At 42.9% G+C, this 27,400-nt stretch overlaps 1 protein-coding gene across 1 annotated transcript in view; it reads left to right on the top strand.

The window, feature by feature from the left end:
• The window catches only part of prickle2b (prickle homolog 2b), an 89,281-nt gene that overhangs the window by 50,056 nt on the left and 11,825 nt on the right, over window positions 1–27,400 (top strand). Inside the window, exon 3 of the mRNA XM_040159064.1 lies at window positions 24,568–24,751. Coding sequence (XP_040014998.1) covers window positions 24,568–24,751 — 184 coding nt within the window. The remainder of the gene's footprint in view (window positions 1–24,567; window positions 24,752–27,400) is intronic.

The following is a 27,400-nucleotide window of genomic DNA, read 5'->3' as shown; positions in this document are numbered from 1 at the left end:
TAGTCCTGGCATGTCGTGAGCATAATTTTTGCTTGTGCTGTAAAGCACTTTGTTTATGAATTTGCTCCCTGCAGGTTCGCAGCCTAGCCTATCAGTGACCTGTAGCCCTCAGCGTTGCATTGCGAGCCCCATTATTACATCTCAGACAGCAGATTTCACCCTTTGGAAAAACCCAGATTTTCAGACCACCGCTGAATGTTCCCACAGTCTCTAACAAAGCCCAAACTGCAGATAATATGGCCCCAGCCCTCGCACTGGAAGGCTCTTATCTTTATACTCCCACTACTTTGTGACAAAACTGTGCGAGTTCTTTTTAAAATAAAATCCAAAATGTTGCCTCTCAGTCAGGTTTATCCCTTTCCTCCTTCCCTCTCTTTTTGTCTGCATTTTCTCATGGTTGCAGAGTTCTTGTATAGTTGTACTTCACCCACAAACACACACATGTGTGAGATGGTGACATCGAGGTGTAAAAGCAGTCACTGCCTTTAACTCCCTAGCCCCCACCCAGAAGTCAAAAAAGGCTTCACTGTTTGCTCCAAGTCAATGATAGTTATTGGAGAAAGTTTGGTCTCCCCTTCTCCTCTGCCCATCCCCCATCCTTCCTTCCATCCATCCATCCACCAATCTCTCTATCCGGTGTCTGCTCCCAACCCAGAGGAGACCATAGCCCTGGAAAACACACAAGCGCACACACACACACACACACACACACACACACACACACACACACACACATTAGCAGAAATTTGACAGTGCCTGTCTGCTCCTGTGTTGTAAAACAGCACGTAAAGTCAGAAGGGTTTTGGGGGGATGGTTGGTTCCTTTGAAGTTGGACAATGACCTCCAACTTGTTGCTTTCTGATAGCCCCCCTTCCTCTATATTCATACACACACACTTCCACTACATCCCACTCCTGAAAAACACCACTGAAGGAGACACTTCCCTGGATACACTGTGTGAGTGTGTGTGCGCGTGTGCGTGTGTGTTTGACAGGCTCAGCAAAAATATACCCAGGTATTAGAAATAGTCATTCTGTTTTACTTATTTTTATTTTGCAGCTTGTTGATCTGCAAGAGGTTGTTGTTACAGACTATAAGGGCACCATGGAGATATTTGGTGGAGATTTTATTTCCAGGTCATTAAAATGATCCCTCGTGGCTCTGGTTCTGATGTAATCAGAGAAGACCGCAACACCCACACAGCTCTGCATGTGGCTCTGGACCACCGTCTACAAGCATACAGAGATAATAGGAAACAGATTCAGGCTATTAATTAATCTGTATAATACAGTTAGATGCTCTGGTATTTGGCACAGCAAGCTCCAGTCCTCCTTGATACACACACACACAAACACAAAACACATATCATGTGTACTCAGACTTCCTCACTGAATCTGTCAGTTATCTGTCCCTAAGTCACTGGAGGAGAATAAAAGCGGGATGTGCGGCTCCAGCAGAGGAAATCAATGTTGTAAGGAACAAACGCGACACATTGGTGGAACCCCCTGTAAGACTCCCACAAAAAACAGCTTTCGTGTTTGGCTACAAGTCAATATATTGGAAGTACACTTGTCACTCCTCTCATTGGAGCCGCTGGAGGGTTTTGTGACAGAAAAGCTTCCTCCATTTGTGAGCGATTATGTGCTCCCTCCCTCTTTCTCCATCTCTTCCCATCTCTTCTTGTGTGTATACATGTGTTTATCTGTGTGTGTGTGTGGGCATGTGTGCCGCTGTGTGGCAGGCGGGTGGTCTTGGTAATGAAAGATGCTGAGATGGAGCCACAGGGATGTGATTCTATGCTTCTTGTCCTTTATTTATTTCGACTGTGCCCCCCCCCCCCTCGCAATTCTCACATACCCACTCGCAATCACACCGAGGCCATTTCTCACACGTCCGCCTGCAGGGACAAACATGCACATGTATCTCTACTCCAAGCATCTTATTGAACCCAAATCTGTCACATTCAGCTGAACAAAGATGCCACCACCTGGAGTTTTTTTTTTTTTTTGGATCGGACAGCCTCGCACTTCAAAGTCGAAATCAAAGACCAAAACCAACGTTATCACCATGCGCTTCCCCGCAGTGACAAACAAATTCTTCGCTGCTGCTTGTTGAAGCGTTGTCCTTCACTGCCATTATGCATCCTCCCTATTCACTGTTTTGTTGAATTCAGCCGAGGCAACACAATAGCACATGCCACACTTATGTATCTCCCAATGCCAGATTTTATGTCTTTCTAGATATGACACATTAGCGACCACCTGCTTCCCCGACTTAATTGTTCACAATCTGTGCAGCGACAGAGTCCAGTTCTGGTGGCTGCCTCGCTGTCATTTTAAAAATATCCCTGTTTCCACACAGTAATCCTGGCCTTTGGCCTGCTGTTCTGTACAGTTTGTTTGCACGTTGTTGTTTTCAGCCCACCTCAAGTAGGGTGAACATGGCAACATTCCAGTACAGTGCAGTTCAGATACTGTATGTGCGGACTGGTACCCAATGTACTGCAGCAAAGCACCAGCATATAGTAAAGTGATGACAAGTGCTGGCATTATACTCACATCTGCATTTTAGTGATGTTTTTTTTTGTGGTGTTGCACCACAAAATGTTTTGTTACAATAGCCGTGCCACCATGATCCAGACAACTAAGTGCTAAGTGCTTCTAAGTGCCAATTATGTTCATATTTGCCCATGTAGGTCAAGCAAACATCTGTGAGCATGTCCATGTGTACAGACACCCAATTTAGTGAATATCTGCTATCCACTTTCCTGGAGTATATTTACAGCCCTTTATTATGACACTGTTTCTAAATAAACTTCAAATTATCGTTGCCATTTTCTGGACTAAAATTTTTATGTTACCCATCAGCTGACCTATATACCAGTTAGAACTGTAGTAATCCGAAATCTGCACATTATCTCTAGGTTAAGTAAATTGTGTCAATTTGTTTGGAGCTGACTCAGAGTAAACGTTCAGTAAACGTTAAATAAATTCGTCTCCCTTAGGTTGGGTGAGTTCAAAGTTGTGAAAATGGAGGGGTGTTTTCATAACAGGTAGTATGTCCCTCCCAGGTGGTTGATGCTAGCTGGTACTTATACAAAACAGTAAAATGTGTTGTTTTTTGTATATTAATTGACAAAACCATTCACTGTGACATTACGCATAGTACCTACTGTATAAAATTAGTATGTAATATGGATTTGGGACACAGTATAAAGGCTGCTGCATACTCAGCCATTTTTCACACACCAGCCTCATCTGTGTAATTCTTTCTGGTTGTCTAATATGTCTCATGGCTGGTTTGTCACACTTAAAACCTTCTAAATTCTTCCTCTGGTTCATTTTGATGCGTTTAATTTTTCCCATTTGATAGAATAAAACAACAAAATACTGTTTATCTCATATGTCACTTGTTGGTCTGTCAGTCAAGCTCTTTGTCAATTGCTGCGGTTGTTCTCTTTGGTCACTGGAAGGTCTACAGTTATGTGTGTAACAAACCTAATCAATCAAAATGTGTATAGACAAATTTGTATGAAGTATGTTTCAGATCCTGTATCTTTGCCGTTAGTATGTAGACACTTATAGTTAAAGGGTGACAAAAACATGGTGAGACTTGCTGTCTTTGTCAGCATCATGATGCAATCATCAGGCTCTTACCATAGCTATGCCTGTGTCACACAGTACCCAGATAACAAATGCATCACTTGAACAAACAGACATAACCATACAGGCTAATTACCGTAAGCACTGAGCAGAGCCAGCCTCCGAGTTAAGCTGCAGGTTTTTATTGCAGATATAATGGCTCTTTATCATAATTTTCACATCTGAATGTGTCGTCTGAAGCTCCATCTTGCTGGTGTCTTTCGTTAAAGAAAATTTATGGTATCAGATGTTCGCGTTTTGGGGTGAAAGAGATCACGAACAGGATCAGAATTATCTCACCTTGATGAGTTGGACAGAGTTTTAGTTATTTAGCCTCCAGTTTTACATCCATACCTGCTTGTTCCATTTATTCACCTCAACGCAGCGCACATACATCCAAGTTCTTCCAAAAAAAAGAGAGAAGTGGCAATATATAATGTGGAATGTGAAGGAAAAGCATATATTTACTTTGGGCAGAGCACAACTGTTTCAAATTTACATCCAGTTTTTATTTCTGTAGGATATACTGTATGGTAGGGTTGGGGGTAGACAAACTCTGACACATACATTCACACACTGAAATACACACACTCGGCAGTCCCTGGTTATGTCCCTGACCTCTGAGGTTTGGCTGAACACTAGACCACGGTGGAGCATTAACTCTAAGTGGGTGCAGGCAGACCAGATGTGGCTGTCTAACCCCACAGACCTAACAAGTGGCTGCTTGGCCAGTAGCCTCACCGCCACTCAGCTGGTTAGTATTCTGCTTAGAAAGCCACTGGACACAGTAGCGAGCCACCAGTAGGGTGCTGACTCTAAACAGAGGCTGAGTGAGGTTTGCACTAAGGATTAGACAAGGGCTGTGTGGGCCAGCTTAAAGCTTCATGTTAACTAGGTTTATTAAAGCCATATCCTTATGTCTTTGTTGGTTTGTGTGCTGCCTATTAGGATTTAATGTGGCTTTGGATCAGTTGTAGAACCAGGCAGACTTGGATTCATGCTGTTTTTGCTCATTATTAACAGTGTGGAATGGTAAATGTACTCAGTAATGTTTTGCAAGAAAATAACTTTTCTCCAACAGAGGAGTGAAATCCCACTACCATTTCTTGTCCTAAGCATTCATTGTACTCCTTGCTATTATCTTGCATAAAATAAAGGCAAAAGATCTCCTCAGGGATGTTTTCCCACTACTTGGCATTTATTCACCAACAAAAACTGAACATCAGTTTTGTTATGGTCTCTGTGATTATTCATGCATTAGCACAACAAAAATAAAGTTATCCTTAGATTTAAATGTAAGAGTGGATACAATCTCCAATATTGGTGATGTAATGGAAAAGTAATATCATATTATTGTAGTATTAGAGTTCTGAGGGTAGTGGAATAAGTAAAGGGATGCTGTGTTTTTCCCAAAATGTCAAACTATTCTTTTAAGAGCCTTTCACTGGATATAATCCTTCAGCACTATAAACTCATAGTTTTCCTCCTGTTGGAGGTTGGTACAGTGCCGCACGCCGCAGCTACCTCACTGCCAAGTTAGCCAGGACTTCTGAAGTTGATGATCACAGTTTGCAGGCCGACACAGGATCTCTAAAGTTTACCCTGCCTGTTGACCATGAGGGTGATGAATTTCACCCCTCTGCTCTAAAACAGTCATTTACAGCTGAGAATTCTTGGGGTGTGAAGAGCCTGGCAGTGGAGGAGCTGCACTGACTTTGTTGTTGCATAGTCCACCTCTAATCTTTCAGCTGTCTCTGCTTATTAAAACAGCATCTCTGCCCCACTCCTCCTTAACCCCTCAGTCATTCTTTGTCAGCTCTGCTAAGAAAATCTTTGCTTACCACGCTGATGTCACAACAGACCAAACCATGAGCAACTGGAATAAACTCCCATCAACCGATTACAGACTTGAGCGTGGCTTCATTTCCAGAAATATGTAATAAATTGCACATGGGTACTAAATGTGTCCCAGATGCAAGGAGGTTCGTGTGTTGTTCAGGACGTGCTGTCTGCACCCCAAGATCTGTGCTGTGTCATCAGAAATTGTGCTCTATCACATCCGCTTCCCAACATAGGAGACATTCTTAAACCCTGTTGTTTATATCTACACATCTGTCTATTCATATTACAATAAGATCTGGGAAAGCTTGTGATTATTCTTGCTAAACCCTGCTGACTCATCCAGTGTATTGATCAGATATTGTTTGAGAAAATAAAGGTCTGTCCCAGTAGGATCAGTTGAAATACTAAGATTCTTGATTTTTATGTGTAATCCATAGAGTTCACGATGGTGAAGCAGCGCACTGAGGAAGGATCAGTGGAGGATCAAATGGACAAGCAGGATCAGCCGCAGCAGCTAAATTCAAACTAGCTCATGATCAATACAGATCAGTGCCAGGTTTCCTCTAGCTCTCTGTGTTAAGGGGTTGGTTTCGAGGTTTAATGCCTGCTATTGGCCATATCGACTTCAGACTCAGTCCCTTTCTGGCCCAGTCACACCAGAAAGTATCAGAGCAAAATTCATCCACGTATCCTTGCGTAATAGGCGTTGCTAGAAGCTTGGTGACATACTAGCCAGCCTGGAACATCCTAATATCAGGCAATTACACTTGTTGGTTCCGATATCACTCCCTATTAGTACACTTCATTTACAGCCATTTTATTTGTCCAAGTGTGTAAGTGTATCCACTACATAGGGCCCCCAAAATTTCAATAATGTCCATGGTATGTACAGTACTTTCTACTTACAAAGCCACAATGCAATACTTCAAACGAATACATGCAAAAACTACCGTTGTCTGACTCTACACCTGTCAATAATAAGCCCAGTGATGTGAAAGTTTACAAAATCTGAACTCAGTGCGAAAGATACACTCAAATTTACTTTGCTCCCGTACGTGAATCTGCTGATTGCCATAGTTCCATTGAAATGAACTGATTTAGCCACAAAATTTGGATATTTTATAAATGCTGCAGTGATTGGACCTTAACTGAATGCCAAAGGAAGCAAAATGGGACCATAAAAATGTCTTGAAATTCTGCCTATTTATTGGCTGATATTATCACAGCAGCCTTGTATCACAGTATATGATGTGTAGGACCAGTGGGGAATCTACCTAAACACGATACTCCTCATACGCCATTGGAAGGTTTTCATACAATGGGAAGTGAACCAGCAATTAGACAAATCCAAAGGTCAGATCCAAAGAATACATGAATGTATTGGCATGTAGCTTGGCTGCAGATGGATAGGCTTGGTGTTAACATCCCTCGCTGACATGTTTTTTTTTTTCTTCTTCATTGTGTTTCCCTCTCCTCCTGCTTTTCACACTCTCTTGAATGTTTCCCTCTCCTGCTCAGTCTCTCGCCCATTGATGCAGCTTTTATGATCTGTTTTTATGATCTGTCTTTGTCTTTCTCTCTCAGCTAACCTCGTGGTGTGCTGCAGGGAAGGAATAGCAGACTCAATGTGAATCACTCTGACGCCAGTATCAGTCTTGTGGCTGGCACAGTCTTGGCATGCAGATACTCACGCTCACTGACACACAGACACACACACACACACACACACACACACACACACACACACACACACACACACACACACACACAGAGTTTACTCTACTGGCTGGTATGCTGCCCAAGATACCAGAGTGGAGCCAGTACAGGCACCAAACATACTTGATCCGCAGTTCTGCGATGTGATTAGACATGGCGGATATCAGCAGTGCCGTTTCACAGATTAGTATGCCACTCCCTGTTGTGGTACCCATAGCTAATGGGTTTGCATGGATTTCACAGAAAATAGTATCTTGTAAAGACAGTGATATGATTGTATGCGTGGTTTTGTGTGAGAGCATGTGAGTGTTTATTAGTGAGGGAATAAGTCGGCCATGTGCTCTTTTTGGCAAATGTATGTCCAGTGAGTCACTGCAGCATCACCTGTTTGATCTATCTCTCTGTATATTTCTGTCCATGCGAAAGAGCAACAGCTTGTCTATTAAACAATACCACAATTAGGGGAATGCAGAGTTTTTCAGTATTTTGAATGAGCATTCAGAGAAGCCCTGCTCTCATGGGATTTGCGATTTTACGTGTGTGTACATTATATGCTCTTATTTCATGTGGATATGTGTGTCTCCTCAGTGTGTGTCCTTGTTCATATCTGAATACCTGGCAGCCTGTCATATTCAAGTCAGTCTGCGCCTTATAAACAGTGGCTTCATTGATGCTTAGGTCTTCTTATCCTTTGCTCCTGACTTGGGCAGTTTTAACCGATCCCACACTAACCTTACTGTTCCAAAAAATGGTGTGTGTGTGTGTGTGTGTGTGTGTGTGTGTGTGTGTGTGTGTGTGTGTGTGTGTGTGTGTGTGTGTGTGTGTGTGTGTGTGCATGTGTGTGTGTGTGCATGTGTGTGTGCATGTGTGTGTGTGAGCATATGTGAATGTGTGAGAACCAGGCTGTGATGTCATTTGTGGGTCAGCAGAAGGACATTATTGTGTCTGGCACACCACGTGGGGTGGTGTAAGAGGTCTGTTTTCAGCCTCCCTACACCCCGACCGGGCTACACAGAGGCCTGTCTGTGGCCTGGAGAACCCGAGGATAGCCAGGAGCCCGCGGGGCGAATAAATACGCTGCGAAATGCGTGTTAAGAGAGGTGTGAAAGAAATCAGAGGGCGAGACACTGGGTTTTGTGTGGAACTGTTCCCTCCCCCTCATCTCCGCAGTACACATGCTCTCTCTTTTTCTCTCTCTCACGTGCACATACACTTTTCCTTTCACACACACCTCACACGGAGGTTCACAGTTCAAATAAACAATGGCTCAAGCAGCGGGCCAGGCCTGGTGTAAACAGCAGCGGGCCGGGGTGATTTAGTTTCTCTCAGGGCACTGCACTCTTTCACTGTTTCCTAATGGACCGTGCTTTAAATAGGGAACGTAGAGGACTTAACAGTAAGTGAGGAATTAAGCGGGTGAAGAAAAACCTACAGACGGATAGAGACTTCAATCTGACTCCCTTGTGAAGAAGGTTGCTCAGACTTGGTAAAAGTGTGAGAAGTGATGGATTGAAGGTCACTATGTGATGTGCTCAGAAAGTTTGACCTTGCTTTGATAAAACTTGGTTAATGGGATTAATATGTGGATCATTCATTGTGACTTATTCCTCCTCCCGTGCCTTCTCTACAGCCTTGTTTGCCTTTGCGTGGTTGTGTGTGTTTGCTGCCTACAGTCTCAGCTCTGAGCAGCAACCGGTCAATAAAGCCCCGGGTTCACCATTTTTATTAGCACGTGATGAAACACACCACGAGTCCGTCACATCTTGGAAATGGCAGTTCTCCTCCAGTCCATAGGCCTTCGAGACCCTGAGGGGAGAGGGCTACAGTGGCCTTATTGACATGGACATTGTGTGTTACGTGTGTGTGTGTGTGTGTGTGTGTGTGTGTGTGTGTGTGTGTGTGTGTGTGTGTGTGTGTGTGTGTGTGTGTGTGTGTGAAAGAGAGAGAGAGATAAAGAGAGAGAGGACGATCTTCTCATCTTTCTCTTTGTTAAGGCAAACGGTGTAACAAGATGAAATAGGGGGGAAACTAAAAAGCCTAAACCTGACTGTGAGGAATCATTTTATGATGAACGACTGCTATTGGATCAAAACCGACCTTTGAAGAATCTCTGTGGACTTTCAAAGCATGTTCTGTGGGGTTTTACCAGTCTGCTAGCTTAATTGACTTTCTCCAGTACACTGCTGTATATAAACAATATCACCCCATGAGATATACTTATATCTATTGAAATGCTCTGAGCTGGATTATTGGGGTTAGAGGGGGACATTTGAAGTGGAGGGAGGGAAGGCTGCCCCCTCCCATGCTCCCAGTTCCACACAGCATTGAGTATTTTGAGTATTTCTGTCTATATAGGTGACTGTTTCTGCTAAAGTTGATGAGAAAGGACACAGAGGCTCCAGCAAAGTACTATTTTAAAAAGAGAATGAAAAGTTAAAGGCCCTGAAAGACCTTTTTCTCAATCAGCTTATTACTATTGAGTGACGGGGTCGTACAGGAACACAATATTTATCAGCAAAGGTAGAGCAGTTTTTTGGGGGTTTTTTTCACAAGAGATTAAAGTGGATGGGGCTCAGTTGGGAAAATGTGATGTTACGTACCTTTGTGCACAAATCAGGATTCAGCAACATTTGAATCACAATCTGATGACAGTTGTGGGTTTATTTGTTTATTATTATTTGTTTATTTCATATTTAATGTTAGAGAGAAATACTTAATATTTGACTAGATTTTTTTTTTTTACCATCAGAACATTATAGATGTTTAAACAAAATGAATAGGTTATTTTTCATATTTTCTAACGTCTTTACAGACCACGTGTCCACACACCCTCCATCCCTTGTACTAATTCATTTAAAAGACTCTTTGTGTCTGTATAGTGTATGTATGTGTCTGTGGTCATAGATGAGTCTGTATGAGTGTGTGCACTGAAGCCAAATCATCCTTAAGGTTTCAGTTGCTAATTAAATGCTCTTCATAAAAAGACTAAAAAGCTTTTAACAATACCAGTGCTGCCCCTCCCACCACAAACACGTTGCTACTTGAATTATTGTGATAAATAATTGCAAACCGAACTTATGGCATAATTGAACATAAGCACAGCGTCCTGCTCATGTACATTTTTCTAGTTTATTCCAGAGTGGATTCAGCGCACTTGGGCCGAGCTCTATTTGATGGACTGATCCTGTCTGTCGCTGCTCTACCCACAAGTTCTCTAAAGCTAAATATTTAAACCTGGCATAGCTGAGTGTTGGGGTTTATTTAGCTAAAAGTTTGAGCTTAAACCATTATAGGAAATCTCTGGAGAAAGTGGAGTGCACACCAGCACCTTGGCTTAGAATATTTTTTTCCCAAACAGAGTATGTTTGGATCACTAGGGCAAAGGCTTTGCAGCCTCCTTATCCTCCACCTTCTATCCCATATTTCTCTGTTCATACTGAACTTCTGTTTCCTTTTACTTTATTTTTAGCACATGGTATCTCTGGATTTGAATTTCATGGAAGGACCAAAACCCAATGAGCATCAGGCCCGCTGCAGAGGCTTACCTTCAATACACGTTCAACATTTGTTACTTTGTTATACTTTCTCACCCCAAGTGGATATATTGGTTTTACCTGGCTTCTTCAAAAAGAGCACTGTGTGCAAACCCCCAAACTCCACATAAAGGCTTTTGTGTTGACTTTACTTCATGCAGCCTTCTGAAAATAAGTGGTAAGATCATATATCAAGACTGCAGCTGCCGCCGCACAATAGTGGTCCAACTAATGAGTATGCTAATATCCATTATTAATGATGGAACATCTGGTCAGTCGGCATGTGATTGTGGCCACAGGCGAGGGCTGCAAGGTGATTTGTTACAGAGAAGAGCACCAGAAATAAAAGACAGAGGAGGTTTAGTTGATGGAGCGATGTAGTGAATGAAACAAAACCCTACGCTGAGAGAGAGCGAGAGAGAGAGAGAGAGAGAGAGTCAACAAATCAGTATTGATACCCACACCACTCATCTGGGTCATGATGACAAGGTGAGGAAGAGGAACATTAGTGGAGGCTGAATGAGAGAGTTGAGTCAGAGAAATGGCCGCAGGGTGCTAAATGTAGGAGGTTTGGAGGTGGGTGGTTCATTCATGGAGCCACAAGATCATGCTGCATCAGAGCTGTGGCTTTATGTGAAGCTGGGAGAGAAAGAAGAGTTTTTTGTGCATTACATCACAACACTTTTTAAAGGACATTACTTTTCTGCACAAATGGGAGGCTTGAGCACTAAGAAAACAAATATCCAAAATGTGTCTATATTTCTAAGGCACGAACACAGGAATGATAATAACGTCAAACCTCATTTTTCATTGTGTCTCATGTTTGCCATTCCTCATATCCCCCTGTGTCCACTACTGTATTTCTTTACTTCCTACAGCTGTTCGTCCCTCTACCATATTTTTTTTTTCAAAACAGAGCATGACCTAGTTATGTTTTGAATCAGAATCCACATGTACAGTATGGCTGAGAAAAGCTCACTGACAAACCGCCGTTGTTGGGCACAGCATGCTGGAAATTGAGCTGTGTTGCCCTGGAGAGTGCTGTCTACATTGGAGATGAATGGTCCGATGGATACACAGAGGTGGAGGGCTTGGAGTGTGTTTTTCCTCTGTGCTGAAGAGCCCTTGCGTAAGTGAGCCAGGAGGGGTAAAAAATAGCTCCAGTCCCCTTGAGCAGTCACTCCACAAGGTCACCTCCTTGCCCTGGGCCTTTATGTGTGAAAAGCCTGTATCCATACTCTCTTTCTTCCTGCCTTCTCTCTTTTTCTTTCTTGCTCTTTCCCTCTATTTTCCCACTCTGCGGCTTAATGGCTTACTCAGGCCTCTGTATCAGCAAAAGTAGAGTTTGTGTGCTAACGAACCCCTGAGCTAATTAGAATTTCAGCCAAGCTGGCTACTCTCCTCATTTCCTTGCCATTTCCCTCCCTTTGGACAAATACAATTTCACCCCTCAACCCATGCAGAATTAATCCAGTTAATGTTCAACACAGGATGAAAAATGGCCACTTATCTGCTGGGAGCATGGGTACAGAGGGGTGCTTGGGTGGAGGACCCATAGTAAGCCCCCAGTCTTATGTCTCACTAAATCTGCTTTCTGGGCAGAGTAGCTGGGCCAAAGTACTGATAAGTCATGGTAGAAGGGAGGTCAGTGTGTTTTCAGACTGCTGAATGTCAGGCTTCTCCACCACCAGTGCTGGGTAAGGAAAGCCAGTGAACCTTTACACTAATCAGCCACAAGATTAAAACCACCTGCCCATTGGTCTCCAAATAATATACTATTGGTCTCCCTTGTGCCACTAAACTCTCTGACCCATCAAGGCATGGACTTCACAGGACCTCTGAAGGTGTCCTCTGGTATCAGGTACCGAGACGTTAGCATCACATCCTATAAATCCTATAAGTTGCGAAGTGGGGGTTTTCATGGATCAGACTTGTTTTTCAGCACATCCTACAGATGCTCGATCGGATTGAAATCTGGGGAATTTGGAGGCAAAGGCAACACCTTGAACTCTTTGTCATGTTCCTCAAACCATTCCTGAACAATTTTTTCAGTGTGGCAGGGCACATTATCCTGCTGAAAGAGGCCGCTGCCATCAGGGAATACCTTTGCCATGAAGGTGTGTACTCAGTCTGAAGCAATGTTTAGGTAGGTGGTACGTGTCAAAGTTACATCCACATGAATGCCAGGACCCAGGGTTTCCCGGCAGAATATAGCCCAGAACATCACACTACCTCCGCCGGCCTGCCTTCTTCTCATAGTGCATCCTCCTGCCATCTCTTCCCAAGGTAAATGACACACACAACCGGCTGTCTACAAGATGTAAAAGAAAACATGATTCATCAGACCAGGACACCTTCTTCCATTGCTCCATTGTCCTGATCTGACACTCATGTGCCCATTTTAAGCACTTTTGTCGGTGGACCGGGGTCAGCATGGGCACTCTGACCAGTGTATGTAGCCCGATACATAGCAAGCTGCTATGCACTGGGTGTTCTGACAGCTCTCTTTATCATAGCTAGTATTAAGGTTTTAAGCAATTTGTCCCACAGCTTTTCTGCGGCTCCTGTTGTCGGTTCACCAGTTGGCCCTCCTTCGACCACTTTTGGTAGGAACTAAGCACTGCACACCCCACAAGACCTGCTGTTTTGGAGATGCTCTGACCCAGTCGTCTAGTCATCACAATTTGGCCCTTTAAAAAGTCGCTCAGATCTGTACGCTTGCCCGTTTTTCCTGATTCCAACACATCAAATTCAAGAACTGACTGTTCTCTTGCTGCTTAATTTACCCCACCCCTTGACAGGTGCCATTGTAATCAAGATAATCAATGTTATTCACTTCACCTCTTAGTGGTTTTAACGTTGTGGTGGATATACTATCTGGCAGCCCTTTCCTCTTCTTCCTACTAGATGCGGGTGTTCACATGAATCATTGCACCCCTAATGTAGCATAAAGAAAGTTATCCAACAGCGAGTTAGCAAAAAAAAGTAAAGGTAGAAAGCATTCCAAACTTGAAAGGATTGTCTGCCGTTGTTGACAACTTCCAGTGTGCTGAGTTCAACGCCCTGATTTCTTAAATTGATGTCCCAGCACAGAATCCAGCAATAAAAAATTGACTCTGTTTTGCTCCAGGTTTTCATTTAGGCTGGGTTATTTCTCAAATGAACTGGTTCAAACAAAGTGTCAGCAGACCATATCTAAAAGCAGAAGGTTTTATAACTATTCTGACTAGCCACACTCTAGGGCGGGATGAAAAGCCTGCAATCAGAGAGAGCGGTGAGATGCAATTAATTGTTCAAATGGGGATAACTGCACACACTTTCCGACAATTTATCCTCACGGGCATTCATGATGTTGCGCTCTGTTATATACATAGTGGTAGAAATAGTTATGCAAAGAATTAAAAAAAAAAAGTTTGAATCCTTCTCTATTTGTAACCTCTGTGAAGTGGGCATTTTTTCATAGAAATTGTTGGACACAGCACCGGAAAGGTGTTGGGCACTGTGTTTCAGATGTTGTTAAGGCCTTTTAATAGTGTGTTAAGGGGCTACAGCATTGCTACGGCATAGCTACAATGGAGATTGTTGTAGTGAAGGCAACAATAAGGGAGTTGAAGAAATCCTCTGTAGTCTTCTCTTCAGTAACACACATCTAACAAGGCAGTTTCCACTGCAAACCTCTGCTTCCCATGATAGCCGCTCTGCCACAGTGACTGAATGTAAACACATCAGTTTGAACTATATGCGTAGCAAACCGTCACTATATATCACAAATTGAATAAAAGATGGTTAACAGAGTTACTTTGTGGAATAAAATTAAAGCAGGATATGGCTTGTTCATGTGCGATACATCTGTCGAGTGTTTTGGATGGTGCTATGAACGGCTTAAAACCGACACTGAACTATATATCGGTACCTACACCCTAGATATCCACAGCAGGACTCTTGCACGTCCCTGGTGTCAAGCATAAACCCAGCTGTAGATGTTCTGACAAGCACACTGGTCTCTTCTAGTTGGTTTAAGGGACAGCACCGTATTTAAGCAGCCATCTGGTAGATCAGATTTTGGGCAGGGTAAATACTTAGGGTAGTTAGGGTAAACCTTCTGCAGCATGGGAAGAAAAGCTACATGGGAGAGGAAGTTAGTTCCCTCCCTCCCTCCCTCCCTCCCAACATGTCTTGGCTATCAGCTGTTGGGGTGAGTCCCAGCTGCCTCGTGTGTTGACTCTAGAGTGATAGCCATCAGCATTTGCCACATGAAAGGAGAGGAGACTGGCGTTCCTAAAAAAGCAGATGAGAAATAAAGATGGGGAGGCCATGTTGGGATGTTGGCTACATTTCAAATCAAGATAAAGGCATTGATTTATCAGGAGTGTTTTTCTGACCATATCAGACAGTATATAAATTAGTTCCTTCCCTGGTAAGACGTGAAAAATGCTCTTGTAGGATAGAATCCTTTGAGGTAGTACCACTTTCTTGAACACTTCAGGCTCCCAGCCCCAGGGGAACATGTATTTACAATATCGCTCATCCTGTGCTTTGATAGAGACAAAAGCCTCAATATACTTATGCATGCTTAGGAAGGGAGTAAACCTGTTTGACTCACTGTCTAAAATTACCAGTAGAGGCTCTCTGTGCGTGCCAGGAGTCCATGAAGGCAATGCTATCTGTGGTATGTCCCCCAAGCTGGCCTCTATGCTTTTATTCAGTCCATTTAAAACAGTTCACTGCAGGTCGAAAAAGAGTTTATTGAGGAAACTGGAATGACTTATTGGAGGAGACGGCTAGCCCCAAACCAGCTGACCCATTCTGTGGTTGCTATGAGCGCAGGACACTGTCACTTAGGGTTCCTTGTAAAATCTAGTGGATAGGCCATAAGTACAGCGTGAGCTGTAATTGATATTCTTGTGTTTGTAAAGGGGATGCGATTATATGTTCTTGTATGAGACTAAAACGTAGCGAGAGTTGCCACGTGTGAGAGGAGAATTCAGGGCAGAAAGAGGGCTTTCACTAAAAAGAGAAGCAGAGCTTTAGTCTGACTCCAGGGAGGCCAGAGGTACAGTTCCTGGAAGGAGCAAAGAGCCTGCACCACTCTCCTCAAAAACTGTCGAGGTCGTTCAGACTTGCCAGTTGTTTTTAAGCAGCAGTGGCTAAAAAATCTTTCTCATGCAGCTTTGCAGAAGTTAATTTCAAAGCAGGCTGTTTTATTTTCCTTTCCCCAGCGGGGCACTTTGGGAAAAATATACACAAATCTTGATTTAATCACTCTATAACCCACTTCCATGCTATCCATCCTCCGACTTGCCCAGTGAAATCTTCCACAAATCTCATAAGCCTTGACTGCCAACAAACTTTTGGGCATTTTTGCTTGGTCATGACACATTGTGCGTTAGACAAATAAGCAAATGACGAGCAGCAGTGGGACCATGTTAAACAGTCTTACCACTCACTGAAGGAACAAGAAAGGAGAGAAAACATTATGGAGTTTATAGTCAAGCGAGTGTTTGAGAGATTAAGAAGGAACCGAAGTAGCTGAGATGGTGGCAGTCTGTTAGAGAACAACTGTGCTGTTTGTGTTGTTGCTAATAGCTGAGCTGTCTCCACGCGTTGATCATAGCAATCTGTCCCCTGCTTTCATTTCCTCGTGGTTGACTGTATTTTGGTCAGGCATCTTGTCACGGCGAAAGTGACAAGATGCTTCACATGACTCAAAATCTGAGGAGATACAAGAGCATATTCTACATGTAGGAACGTAATAATTAAACATCTGGTAAGATAAGCTAAGATGGCTGTAAATGATGGTAGTCTACTTTGTCCTCCTCCTCCTACTTTGTCAATGAATCCTTGGCATAGGTGCAGTGGGGAGAACAGGCAACTGGAGTGTTAAGATCCTGCTAATTTGGCAACACACTTGTTTTTGATTCAGTTGATTTTCATTGGTCTGTAAGCCTTTTGTCCTTTCTCCGATAATGTCCGTTTCTTATGTTAAACAGCACTGTTTTGTTTACAAGGACTCACCCCTCCACTTCTCAATGCAGGTCAGCGGCCTGCAGCTCCTCTCTCCCGCACTCTCTCTTCTTGCCAATGGCCATTTGATTCGGGGAAGTGGTTTAATTCAGATGCTAATCCTGCCAGAACATCAGCCATTCACGCTGCTAATTACACCAATGTTGGGACGCTGACTTGCTGACATCATACCGGGACATTAGCATGCAGGGAGGGGAGAGAAGAGGAGCGTGTGTGTTCGTGTGTCAAGTCAACCAGAGAGGGCCCAGAATAAGACAGGAAATCCGTGGCTTTGCCTTCAAAGAAAAGCTTTAAATATATTTTCGCTCTATACAAAATTGGACAGACGCCAAAGTCTAAGGACATAAAAAAGAAATTTAAAAAATGTAATAAATTCTAAATCCAAAACAAAACTGAAGGATTTGTAAGGTGATTCTGAACAATATATGTGTGATTAAATCGACTAAATCGATGTACTCGGAGAGAACGCGTACTTTTTCATATGCTTGCAGACTGTTCGTATGTTTATGTAGCCTAGTTGTACCAAGAATTCTGCAGCATTGCGGTTAAGTAACAAATAATCTGAGAAGAAAACAAAAAAAGTCTTGACTCAGCTCCTCGGCCAACCAGCTGTGGATTTCTCTATTGTTAAGGGTGAAAATTCGTTATTGACCTCGGACACAGTAGATCAATAAAAAATAAATAAATACATTTTTTTTTTTTAAATTTCAGCTTTTTCTAGAGTTTACAACGCACCTCGTGATCCTTCCTCAGCAGATTGCGTGTGTTTAGCAATTCCCCTTTACAACAAACTCTAAATTCTGTTAAATATTGATAAAGATAATAATTTGGTTGAAAAAAAGAAATTGAACATATGGAATACTTACATAAATACGTATGTAGATGTATGAGGCAGAAAATGATGTAATGTTCAAATTTTGTAGATTAAGTTATGAATTAAAATATTGTATTCAAAACATTTGCCATTTGGTGCTTTTATTGTGAAGGTGCATACCGGAAATGGCGATGTTATTTATACTCATTTGACACCGGTTAAGGATTAAACCGCTGTTAGTCAGTGGGTCGGTCACCAGCGAGCGGAGCATCTCCAGTGCTCCGCGATTTTACGCACAGAAAGTCCGCACAGCTCTGCGCTCAGACGCGGCAGCGGTGCCCAGCGTGTCTGCAACAGGAGGCTCCTGTTTCTGTTTTTCTCCCGCTGGGATTGAAAATATTTCGGTGGAATCTGCGCTCGTGTTTGGATCTGTGATTCGCTGCAAATGGGGACCTGTTTTCACGCACTTTAAAGTTGGCTCCGCGGCTCAGCTTGCTGCTCGTTTGCAGAACTCCCGAGTGTGTGTGCGCAGAACAGGGGGCTGACAAAAGGCGTTTAAGCGGAGGAGATACATGCAGCAGAGGGGCGCAGACACACGGCGAGGGTGAGAGCGGGGTGGTTTCGTGGCAAAGCCGTGGCGTTGGAGTTGTGCGACCAATTCTACGATGAGGAAGGCGTATTTTAAAACTTGCTCCACCACAACCAGCACCGAGGTCGGGGCTATGGCTTCAGCCCCCAGCCGCAGTTTGTAAGAAGGTAAGCAGCAGAATATGGATCGTGTTTATTTTGTTCGGGGGCTGTTTTCATAGCGCGACCGACGGTCCGTGGTGGGATTTTAAATGCGTAATGGAAAGGGGGAATGTGTCACAAATGTATCTGCTTATGAAGTCGTGTTTGTCTGACTTTAACCTCTTTAGTTTCTCTTTAAAGTGTGTGCGTAACGTAGTCCCAGAACTACATTTTAAAGCCATCTACCCAATTTGAAGCCAAGTCACTTTCAGGAAAGTTTCTCCTTTTTAGGCTTAAATCGACACTTTCCTCATTCAAAACTTGGTGTTATTCTGTAGCTCTCCCTCTGTGGACGTGTTCTCTCTGGTTTCTTTCCCCCTCCCCACCCCCTGTAGCGTAATGGTCCGGCTACTGTGCGCTTTCCAGAAAGTCTTTGTTGTGCAGCCTCCGTGCCATATGGATTCTAGATTGCTTTGTAAATAAACAGATAGAACAAGGAATCTGTAAAATATTTCAAATGTTTATTTTCCTCCAAATCAACTTCTTTCAGGATTTTTCTCCAGTCGAGTGTCCTGTTATGTTGTAATTATTTGAGTCATCCTAGTTAATTAAAAGCTCTAATTGTTTCCTGTAGTTTGCGGCAAACTGCTGTAGAAACCAGTGGCATAATCGCATCTCCATGGCAGTTGTTTTAAGGAGAACATTACAAGACTCAATACAGGCCAAATGACCCGTTAAGATAGCTACTTTCTGGCAGTGTAAAGAGTCACTGGATTAGCACATGAATGTACAGAGAGAGAGAGGGGGGGGGGGGGTAAATGAATAATGTGGCTTCAGCAACTGGCTGCAGTATCACTGATCTCCTCAGGTCTGAGAGCAGCACAAACACTGACTGAGCTGACAGGAGCCAAAATGCCAGACCAGCGCTATTTCTGACATCCACAACTGCCGCTGGAAAAATGTCAGTACCTCACTGGTTACTGCATTTTCCCACTGACACTTTGAAAGAGAAGTCAACATAATATTCCGCAAATACCCTAGAGGGTCTGGCAGATTTGCTGGGATATTTTCTCCCTAAAATGTATCATATGCCACGAGACCAAAGCCAATCACCAAATGTTGTTGGTTATCAAATTTGTTGACAATCTAGTACTGGGTTACTGGTGTCTGAGCGTGGTCTAAAGTCTGTACTGAGGTTGTCTTGGAAGCTTGTCCCTTTCATGACTCCCCCTGTTCACATCCAAAGCAGTGTCATTTAATGGAACAAGTCAACGCTGACTGAATAAGAAATGCGATCCAGTCTCAAGTATAGGTGTGTCTGGCTGTAGCTGAAAAGAGTCCCAGTCTGATGTTACACATATGTCGCTCTCTCCTTTTTGCTCTCTCCTTCCCACTACCTACACAAGTCCTCTGCCACTCAATCCTTAGAAAGAGGAGAGAGAATGGGGGAAGGTCTGACACTCACGCCTGCCGTACCGTCACTGTTCAGTCAAGATGTTTTTGTACTCGTGGGTACAAACTGTGTGTTACCTATCTACAATCACTAATTACTATAGGTTGAACAGATTACACAGTTGAAATTCCCAACCCAGTTTGTAGTCAACTCCTGTTCCACTAGCTTTTGGCTCTAAATCAATTTGGTATAGAAACCTTTCTTTATTAATCTTTCTGAAAACCTAAAACACTGACATTATGCACTTTTTTTGGTGCATTATTCCAAGTTAAATGACTATTTTCTTTACTGGACAACAAAAACTGTTCTCAACAAACAGTGATTAGTGTTTAACAACTACATCTTCCATGAGTCTTAGTTGCACTATTAAAGGGGCATTCCAGCTATTTATTATTGTACTTCCATTAAGTTGGGACGCTCACAGGAGACAGACTAAAAACAGAAGCTTAAACAATGAAGCCGCACAGACCAAGATATCCCGACCTTTAGTCCCCAATGATTGGTCAAGCTCCAGAAACACGGGGTCCTACTTTTCCCATAATGCTATTCAATAGCATCTCTGATTACATCCCCTAATGACATATTATTTTTTTCAAACTTTGGAAAGCTCCATCCCAAGTCATTAAAGACATCATGTTCTCACAGGCTGAGTAGCACTCCCTGTGACGAATAAAATGAACTTCATGTGTGATATTAGTCGAGTGCCACTTTTAAAAACTTGTGGAAGCTATCATTGTTGAATGCTAACGAAGAAATTGTTGCTTCTTTTGTAAGTTAAAATTCTAAGCCGACTATATGTTATTGTCAGTTAAGAGCCAATTGTCTGGTAGAGGCTAGTGGACCCGAAGTTGAAAAGAGGGCTCTAATTTGTTATGACAGGTGGATGCAGGCCTAATCTGTGTCCTCAGGAACACGTTGCATCTGGTTCTTACTAATTGGCCACTAATGGAAAACAACTTTGTCAAACCTGATTCTTGTCAGGAACACCTCCAGTCATGTGTAACTGTGATTAACTCCTAATGGTTCTGAAGTCAACATGCAGCCCACTGGAGATACAAAGACTTTGTATACCCTAGCATTAGTAATTTGTGTAAGCAGGGCCATTTGTTAAAGCACTCAAAAATCCCAACAACAGCTTCAAAACCATAAATGGAAATGTCGTGTTCACCAAACAAAAGACCGTCAAATAGAAAAGAGTCTGTCCTCCTCACTCGCCTCTTCTTCCAGGGAAAAAAAAAAACAGAAGCAGGGAAAAAGAAGATAAGACGTGGCTGTGATGTGCACCCAGTTGTTCTCTCCTCTGTGCTCTCCTCTTTTGACATCCAACCTGAGCTTTTGTGCAGAGCTGCCATTTAAAGATGGGATATTAATCTGATCATCTAGAGTGATGCCCTGGAAAGGCTGCAGTGGTTTTGGGAGTTGCGCAGGAATGAGGGCGAAATGAAACTTAAGCTTCAAACTGTGCTTCCTCGACTGTCTTTTGGATGCAGTTTAATCAGATGGCTTTCTAAAGCTTTGGTTGAATAGAGTCGCCTAATCCTAACCCTAGAGTTAGGGGTAGAATCCTATCTCTTATTTTTTTCCTTGCAAAGATAATTTCTATGAGTCAACTTTTGCTTTTCTTTGAAGCACATTTACTTATAAGATGGTAAATCTACTATACGAGCTTTAAGAGCTTTTTTTGGTCAAATTTGAGATCGTGCATGTTGATGATCCTGCAGAATTGGTCGGAAGCAATTGAACCGAGTCTATGCAACGGTCAGAGGGGCCGATCAGATCCTAGTTTCACATTAAAAACACTCGTTACCTGGGTTACAAGGCTAATCTAGAAGACCAGAGTGATGATAATTAACCGGAAATGGTGAATCATTGTCTGCTAACATCACGGTCACAGGGATCACTAACCAACAACATACCCCCCAGGGTCTTGAACAAACCTCACACTCAAACAGACCATTGATGTGTGAGCATTTACATCTCCCAGGAATGAAGTGCCGGTTGCTTTTGAACAAAGAACAAGCCTTTTAGCTGCGTTCTGTTTATCTCTGAGTCATTTATTAGGCGTCCCCAAATCTCTCCTATTTGAAAGCATGTAGATTAAAAGGTGAATCTTGCAGATTAAGTTTCAGATGAGGGGAAATCCCAGGCATGTGCATGAAGCGTGGTGTAAATCAGAAGGATAGAAGGGGAGGGAAGGAGTACAGGCCCCCTTGGGCTTACAGTATCTCTGTCAGTGCTGATGTGGAGAAATCAGGATGTTTGCGGGGTAAATCACACATCTGGTCTGAGAGACTGGGTCAGAAAGGTGTGTTGCTCCAAAGGTCACAAGTCTTTCTGCCTCAAAGTTTAGAGACTGTAACAAGCACAGTGTGGGGCTGGGATGTTGTTATGTGTCCTTTCAGACGGAATGCGGTGTGAAATGTGTTCCTTCAGGTCCACTCTGCGCCTTCTGGCTATTTTTATACTCTTATCTCCAAGTGTCCCTCCCCAGCCAAAGGCAGAAATAACTGCTTACCAGTTGGCAGCATATCAGAATAATTAGAGAGGTGCCCATACGTGCTTTTTGTCTTCACATTCGGTGCCTTTGTCTTGCACTTTTAGATCATTATCCTTGAATGTGTGTTCTTGTAGATGCATGCATTTTTGTGTGTGTCATCCAGCTAATCGGCCTTAAATTAACAATGATTGTGAAAGTGCCGGGCTATAATGAGGCAAACTGTGTCGCCCCTGGCTATAGCATCACGCCGTTTGGGACAGGGATTTGCCAAACACCCTTCTGCTAGTCAGCTTGCTTGACAGCTACTTGATGACCTCGTCTGCCTGAGCTGCATTGCTGTAATTATCATACCCATCAGTATTCATGGAAAATGTGTTTGGCCACTTCATACGTTTTGTTAATATTTAAGGATTCAGTTTGTGAAGTCTGTGACGTGCCGTTCCACAATGACAGCAGAATTTTTAGAGGTCTGCCTTTTCTGGTCAGGGTGGCGTTGAAAGCTGTAGCATGCAGTAATTGGTTGTAAGTCTCCTGGTGGATGATAAGGATTCTCAGGTGCTGATGGAGAATTCATCCAACGTTTTCTTTTTACGGATTGCAGTTGTGGCATGTCAGTGGGATGTGTTATTTAAAGTGCTAGAAAGAGTATTCGTATCTGTTCTGTCATCGAAATCCATCAGTGCTAAGCCAAATAGAATAAAATGCTTTGTTAAACAAGACTCAACCCTTGGACAAGTGAAGTGCTCCTCTGAACAGGAGACAAGATGCGTCTTGGCCAGCTCTCCACACAATGCTGTCTGGACTCCAAGGACTTTACACTAACAGTCCGTAGCCAACCAGGTTGTCAGTCTATCAAACAGCGTCCTGACTGTCCTTAAGCTCCTCCGTAGGGCTGTCTGTCAGACAGGGAGGCGTCCGTCTTGGAAGGTAATGGGATTTTCTCCTCGTTTGGCCGCCTGAGGGGCAGGAAGGGTTAGTGGGAAGTGACCTTCTGGCCACCCAGAGTTCGTTCTTCATTCGGGGGCTTAGACTAGCCAAGGACGTGGGAATCTGTATGTATGCAGTGTATCCTCCCTTTGGATCCTAGTACAGACCTGGTGAAGGTGGCCTATATTTTTGTTTTAATCAATGTGCTCAGGTATTTAACCCACATCCTGTTCTGCTTTTTGTGCGATGTCTCACAAGTTCTGTGTCATGCACTGAGGAGTAATCCATGTCTGTTAGTCCCAGTATTTTGCAGGACAACACAGAATAGTTGTTTGAGTCTATGAAATATAACAATTCTCTTTATTGCTCTCTGGACACTACTGGAGATGAAAGAGCAGAGAGGAGGAGGAGGATTGTCAGTGTCAAAGACTCCTGGCCTTCTTTTTCTGTGGAAACTCACACATGGATACTTTCCATTTTATAGCTGGGTGGGTTCCCTGACTAATGAGAGTTGAGCACTGTCCCAGCTAAGCATCTGTCTGTATTTCTCGCTAACCATGTTCATGGGGAAGTGTGTGTGTGTGTGTGTGTGTGTGTGTGTGTGTGTGTGTGTGTGTGTGTGCGTGTATTAGTGTGTTAGTGTGTTAGTGCAGTACTGCTTTCCATCACTGTCACTGACTGTATTCTGCTCATTTCCATAGCCTGTTTGTGATTATATCTTCATACTTGATACTCAGGAGGATTGTTGAGCATTGTAATTGTGGCACCCGCATTTTACTGTAGCAGGAAGCCTTGACCTTTAAACTTTGTGGGGTTCACATGCTTTATGGGTAGAGGGTCTGCTAACATGCGCAGACCTTATTGCTTTGAACAAAAATCAAGGGATTTTACAGAATTTTAAGGGGGAGCTCACTATGCCTACAACCAAGTAGGTTGGATGACAGCTTTTCCTTTTTTCACAGATTCTCTTGAGGTTGCTTTTTGGAAAAAAACAAAACTATTGGGGTTATTTTTATTTTTTGTGATTAATGGCAAGCTTCGGAGGCCCAAACAGCCTCTGCTGTATGACGTCTTGTTTCTGATGAAACCCTATCGCCCCAGATGAAGTTGTATTAACATGGTGATTTATTAAAGCGAGGGTTTATTTTCACCCTAATGGTTGTGTTTTCTGAGATATTTTGAGTTAAAATGTACGAAAGTTATTTTCAAGCTGCAAATCACACTTTATCACCAGCATAATTTAAGAGGCCAAGTAACTACTGCTTTCATATCTAATTTTAAACTCATTTTCAATTAAATCTTTCATTAATATTTGCCTGTTGAACATTAGTGTAGTCTACACACAATATTGGCCTTACAGATGTTCCTTGTCTCTGATTTTTCCATGATAGGAAGATCTGTGTGCACTGTAAGTGTCGCCGTGAGGAGCATGCAGTGCCAGCCATGCCTGTAGAGATGGAGAAGACGGTCACCAAGCTGATGTACGACTTCCAGAGGAACTCTACCTCAGATGACGACTCTGGCTGTGCCCTGGAGGAGTACGCCTGGATACCGCCAGGACTCAAACCTGAACAGGTATTAGCATGATTCACTTGGGTCACACGACATTCACACTGGACAGCACTTGGACCACTGAGGTCTATCTGAAAAATTGTGCAGTTTTCATGTGCAGTTTTGTCAGCTGTCGGACCTTATTAGTTGTAGAGACCATACAGTGGCCCAATCCATGGGCGCTATCCATTCTGAACACGCAGTTTGTGTGCTAAAAGTTTGCATCCACACATTGACTGTTCAAATCTGAAATATCAGAACTTAACAAACTTGAGGCATGTAGGAATTTGAGCCCACAGCTTTGTGCTATTCTGAGAAAGGCTCTTTCCTCTGTTTTTCAGCATAATATTTGTTCTTTCCAAAGTAGATGTTAAGAAAAAAGTACACCGGCAAATCAGGACTCTTAAAATGGATCAAATGACAGTGAAAGTCAAGGGATCACATAACAATCACACTCATTGCTTGCAAAAAGCGGATTTCAAATTTACAACCCAAAGAAAATGTCTTCCAAGCACTACACTGCATATAGTGTTACACCTCGTGCCTATATATTGTAACTGTTAAAGCTGCATCTCACTATATGATAGCTCACTAGTTATGCTGACTGCACCTTCTGCAGGCTAATAGGTAACATGAATTATGGAGCTCCAGCAGTAAAATTAATCTCTAATTCATTCTGCCTGCAAACATGTTTACAGTAGGTTTCATCGCCCTCAAAAAGGCCCAGCTAAGCACACGTTAAATGACCCCATGTTTGTTGAAGAAAATCCTCTTCTGCAACACTCCATTTAGCCTTAGGTGTGCACATGTAGCAGGGTTTCCAGTTTTATGGGACAATGGAGGCGTTTATGGAAACTGGTTTCATTTTGTTGATGAGCTGAGAGTCATGAACTGGTCAATAGGCAATGTTGGCACAGCCCCCTGATTTCACCTCGGAGGACTGAGCACAGCTATTTTTCATTCCTCTCCAGGGTCACACGTCTAACCCCGAAGTCAATTTGGTTCTCGTCTAGGGGCGATATGAGCTTTGGAACAGTCAGGCCATAATGTAAACTGGGCTGTGTTGTACTGTAGCAACACAGTGATAAACAAACTTAATCCTGACTGATACTATTATTGCCTTTTGACAATAAACATGAATAGAAACAATCAGTCCTGGTGGGGAAAAAAAATGTAACATGTAAGAGTTTTATATTAAAATGTAGGTGTCAGAGTCCAAACTGGTCCCCATTTATATCAGCCTCCATGAAATGTGTCCATAGCTATAACGATTTCTATTTCCCAACCTGATGTGCAAGTCATTCAAGCTGTGCAAACATGCTGTGTGACCCATCACAGAGGAGCGGAAGCGCGCCTGACGTGGGGCTTTTCAATGCCCCGATTCCCTCTGCAAAAGGTAAAGACAGAGCGAGAATAGAGAGATGGTAAATACAAAGCTAATCTCCAGGATCTTAACATTGGGTTTGGGTTTCCCCACAGGGAGCCGGTGCTGTGTAAGAGTCTGCTATTCAGCCAGCAGTGGTGTAAAGTCACCACACAGTAATGAGAGATTTTCGAGCAGGACTGTGGTATTCAGTCAGATATATTTTAGGATTATGAGGGATAACTCAGCACTTAGTTGAGACTGATTAACTCCCCTTTGTGTGTTTGTATTTCTGTCAATAGTCGAAATACAGACTCTGTAACAGAACACAAATCTTTATCACCAAACACAAAGCCATTACTGAGTGTCCTGGAGATGTTATTGAGCTGCAGTGTGAAGGAGGGCCTGCCAATATTCTCTCTCCCACTGTCTCCTCTTGCTCTCTTCTCTACATCCTTCTCGAATAAAATTCTTCGATGTTGCCAAGTTACAGCTTGTTAAGGCCAAGAATGTTACTCAGCAGTGGCCTGTAACTGTTTTCTACAATAATAGGCAATAGCTTCAGACTCTGTTCAACATCCACCAGGATCTGATTTTAATTTGCAGTTGAAGATGAAGTATGCTTTTCCGGATTGCTCACATGTGGAATATTAGAATAGAAATTAAGTTCAAGGTTTTTCATGCACACTAGAGGTCTTTCTGGGTTCTGAAATGGACCCACATCTTGGATGTGGATAAATGAACTTTCAGACAACAAAGGATAAGTCTGAAAAGAACATGTCGCTAGTTTGTCCTGTTCAAAAATTGACCTCAAGGCAATTAGACCTCCTCTGTTCTGAGTCTTGCCCACCCCTGACCTGACCTGATTACAGCCAGCAGCTGTGAATGAGAGATAAATGATGAAGCTATAATAAGAGATTGTGAGGTACATTGGGTGTTTTACTCACCACTAAATGAGATCAGATCAGATCAGATCGGTTTAAATCGAGCTAAATGCATGTATGACATGTGACACATATGAGATAAATTTGCAAAGACGTTCATTGTTCCCAGAGGATCAAGCCTACTAACTATGGTGATCCCATCACTATACCTCTAGCTCCACCATGAGGTTAATGGTAATTAGCAAATGTTACCATGCCGAACTACGATGGTGACAATGGTAAACTATATACCTACTAACATTAGCATGTTATCATTGTAAAAGTGAGAATTTTAGCACGTAGCTCAAAGTACTGCTGTATATATTCAAAATGGCGTAATCATATCGTTTATTTCGTACTTATTTCACCCATCTCAGACATTTGTAA

Source organism: Xiphias gladius, chromosome 21, assembly GCF_016859285.1.
Source record: "Xiphias gladius isolate SHS-SW01 ecotype Sanya breed wild chromosome 21, ASM1685928v1, whole genome shotgun sequence".
Classification (NCBI taxonomy): domain Eukaryota; kingdom Metazoa; phylum Chordata; class Actinopteri; order Istiophoriformes; family Xiphiidae; genus Xiphias; species Xiphias gladius.
Note: the sequence above shows the minus strand (reverse complement) of the source record. Positions and strands in the feature narration are given on the sequence as shown.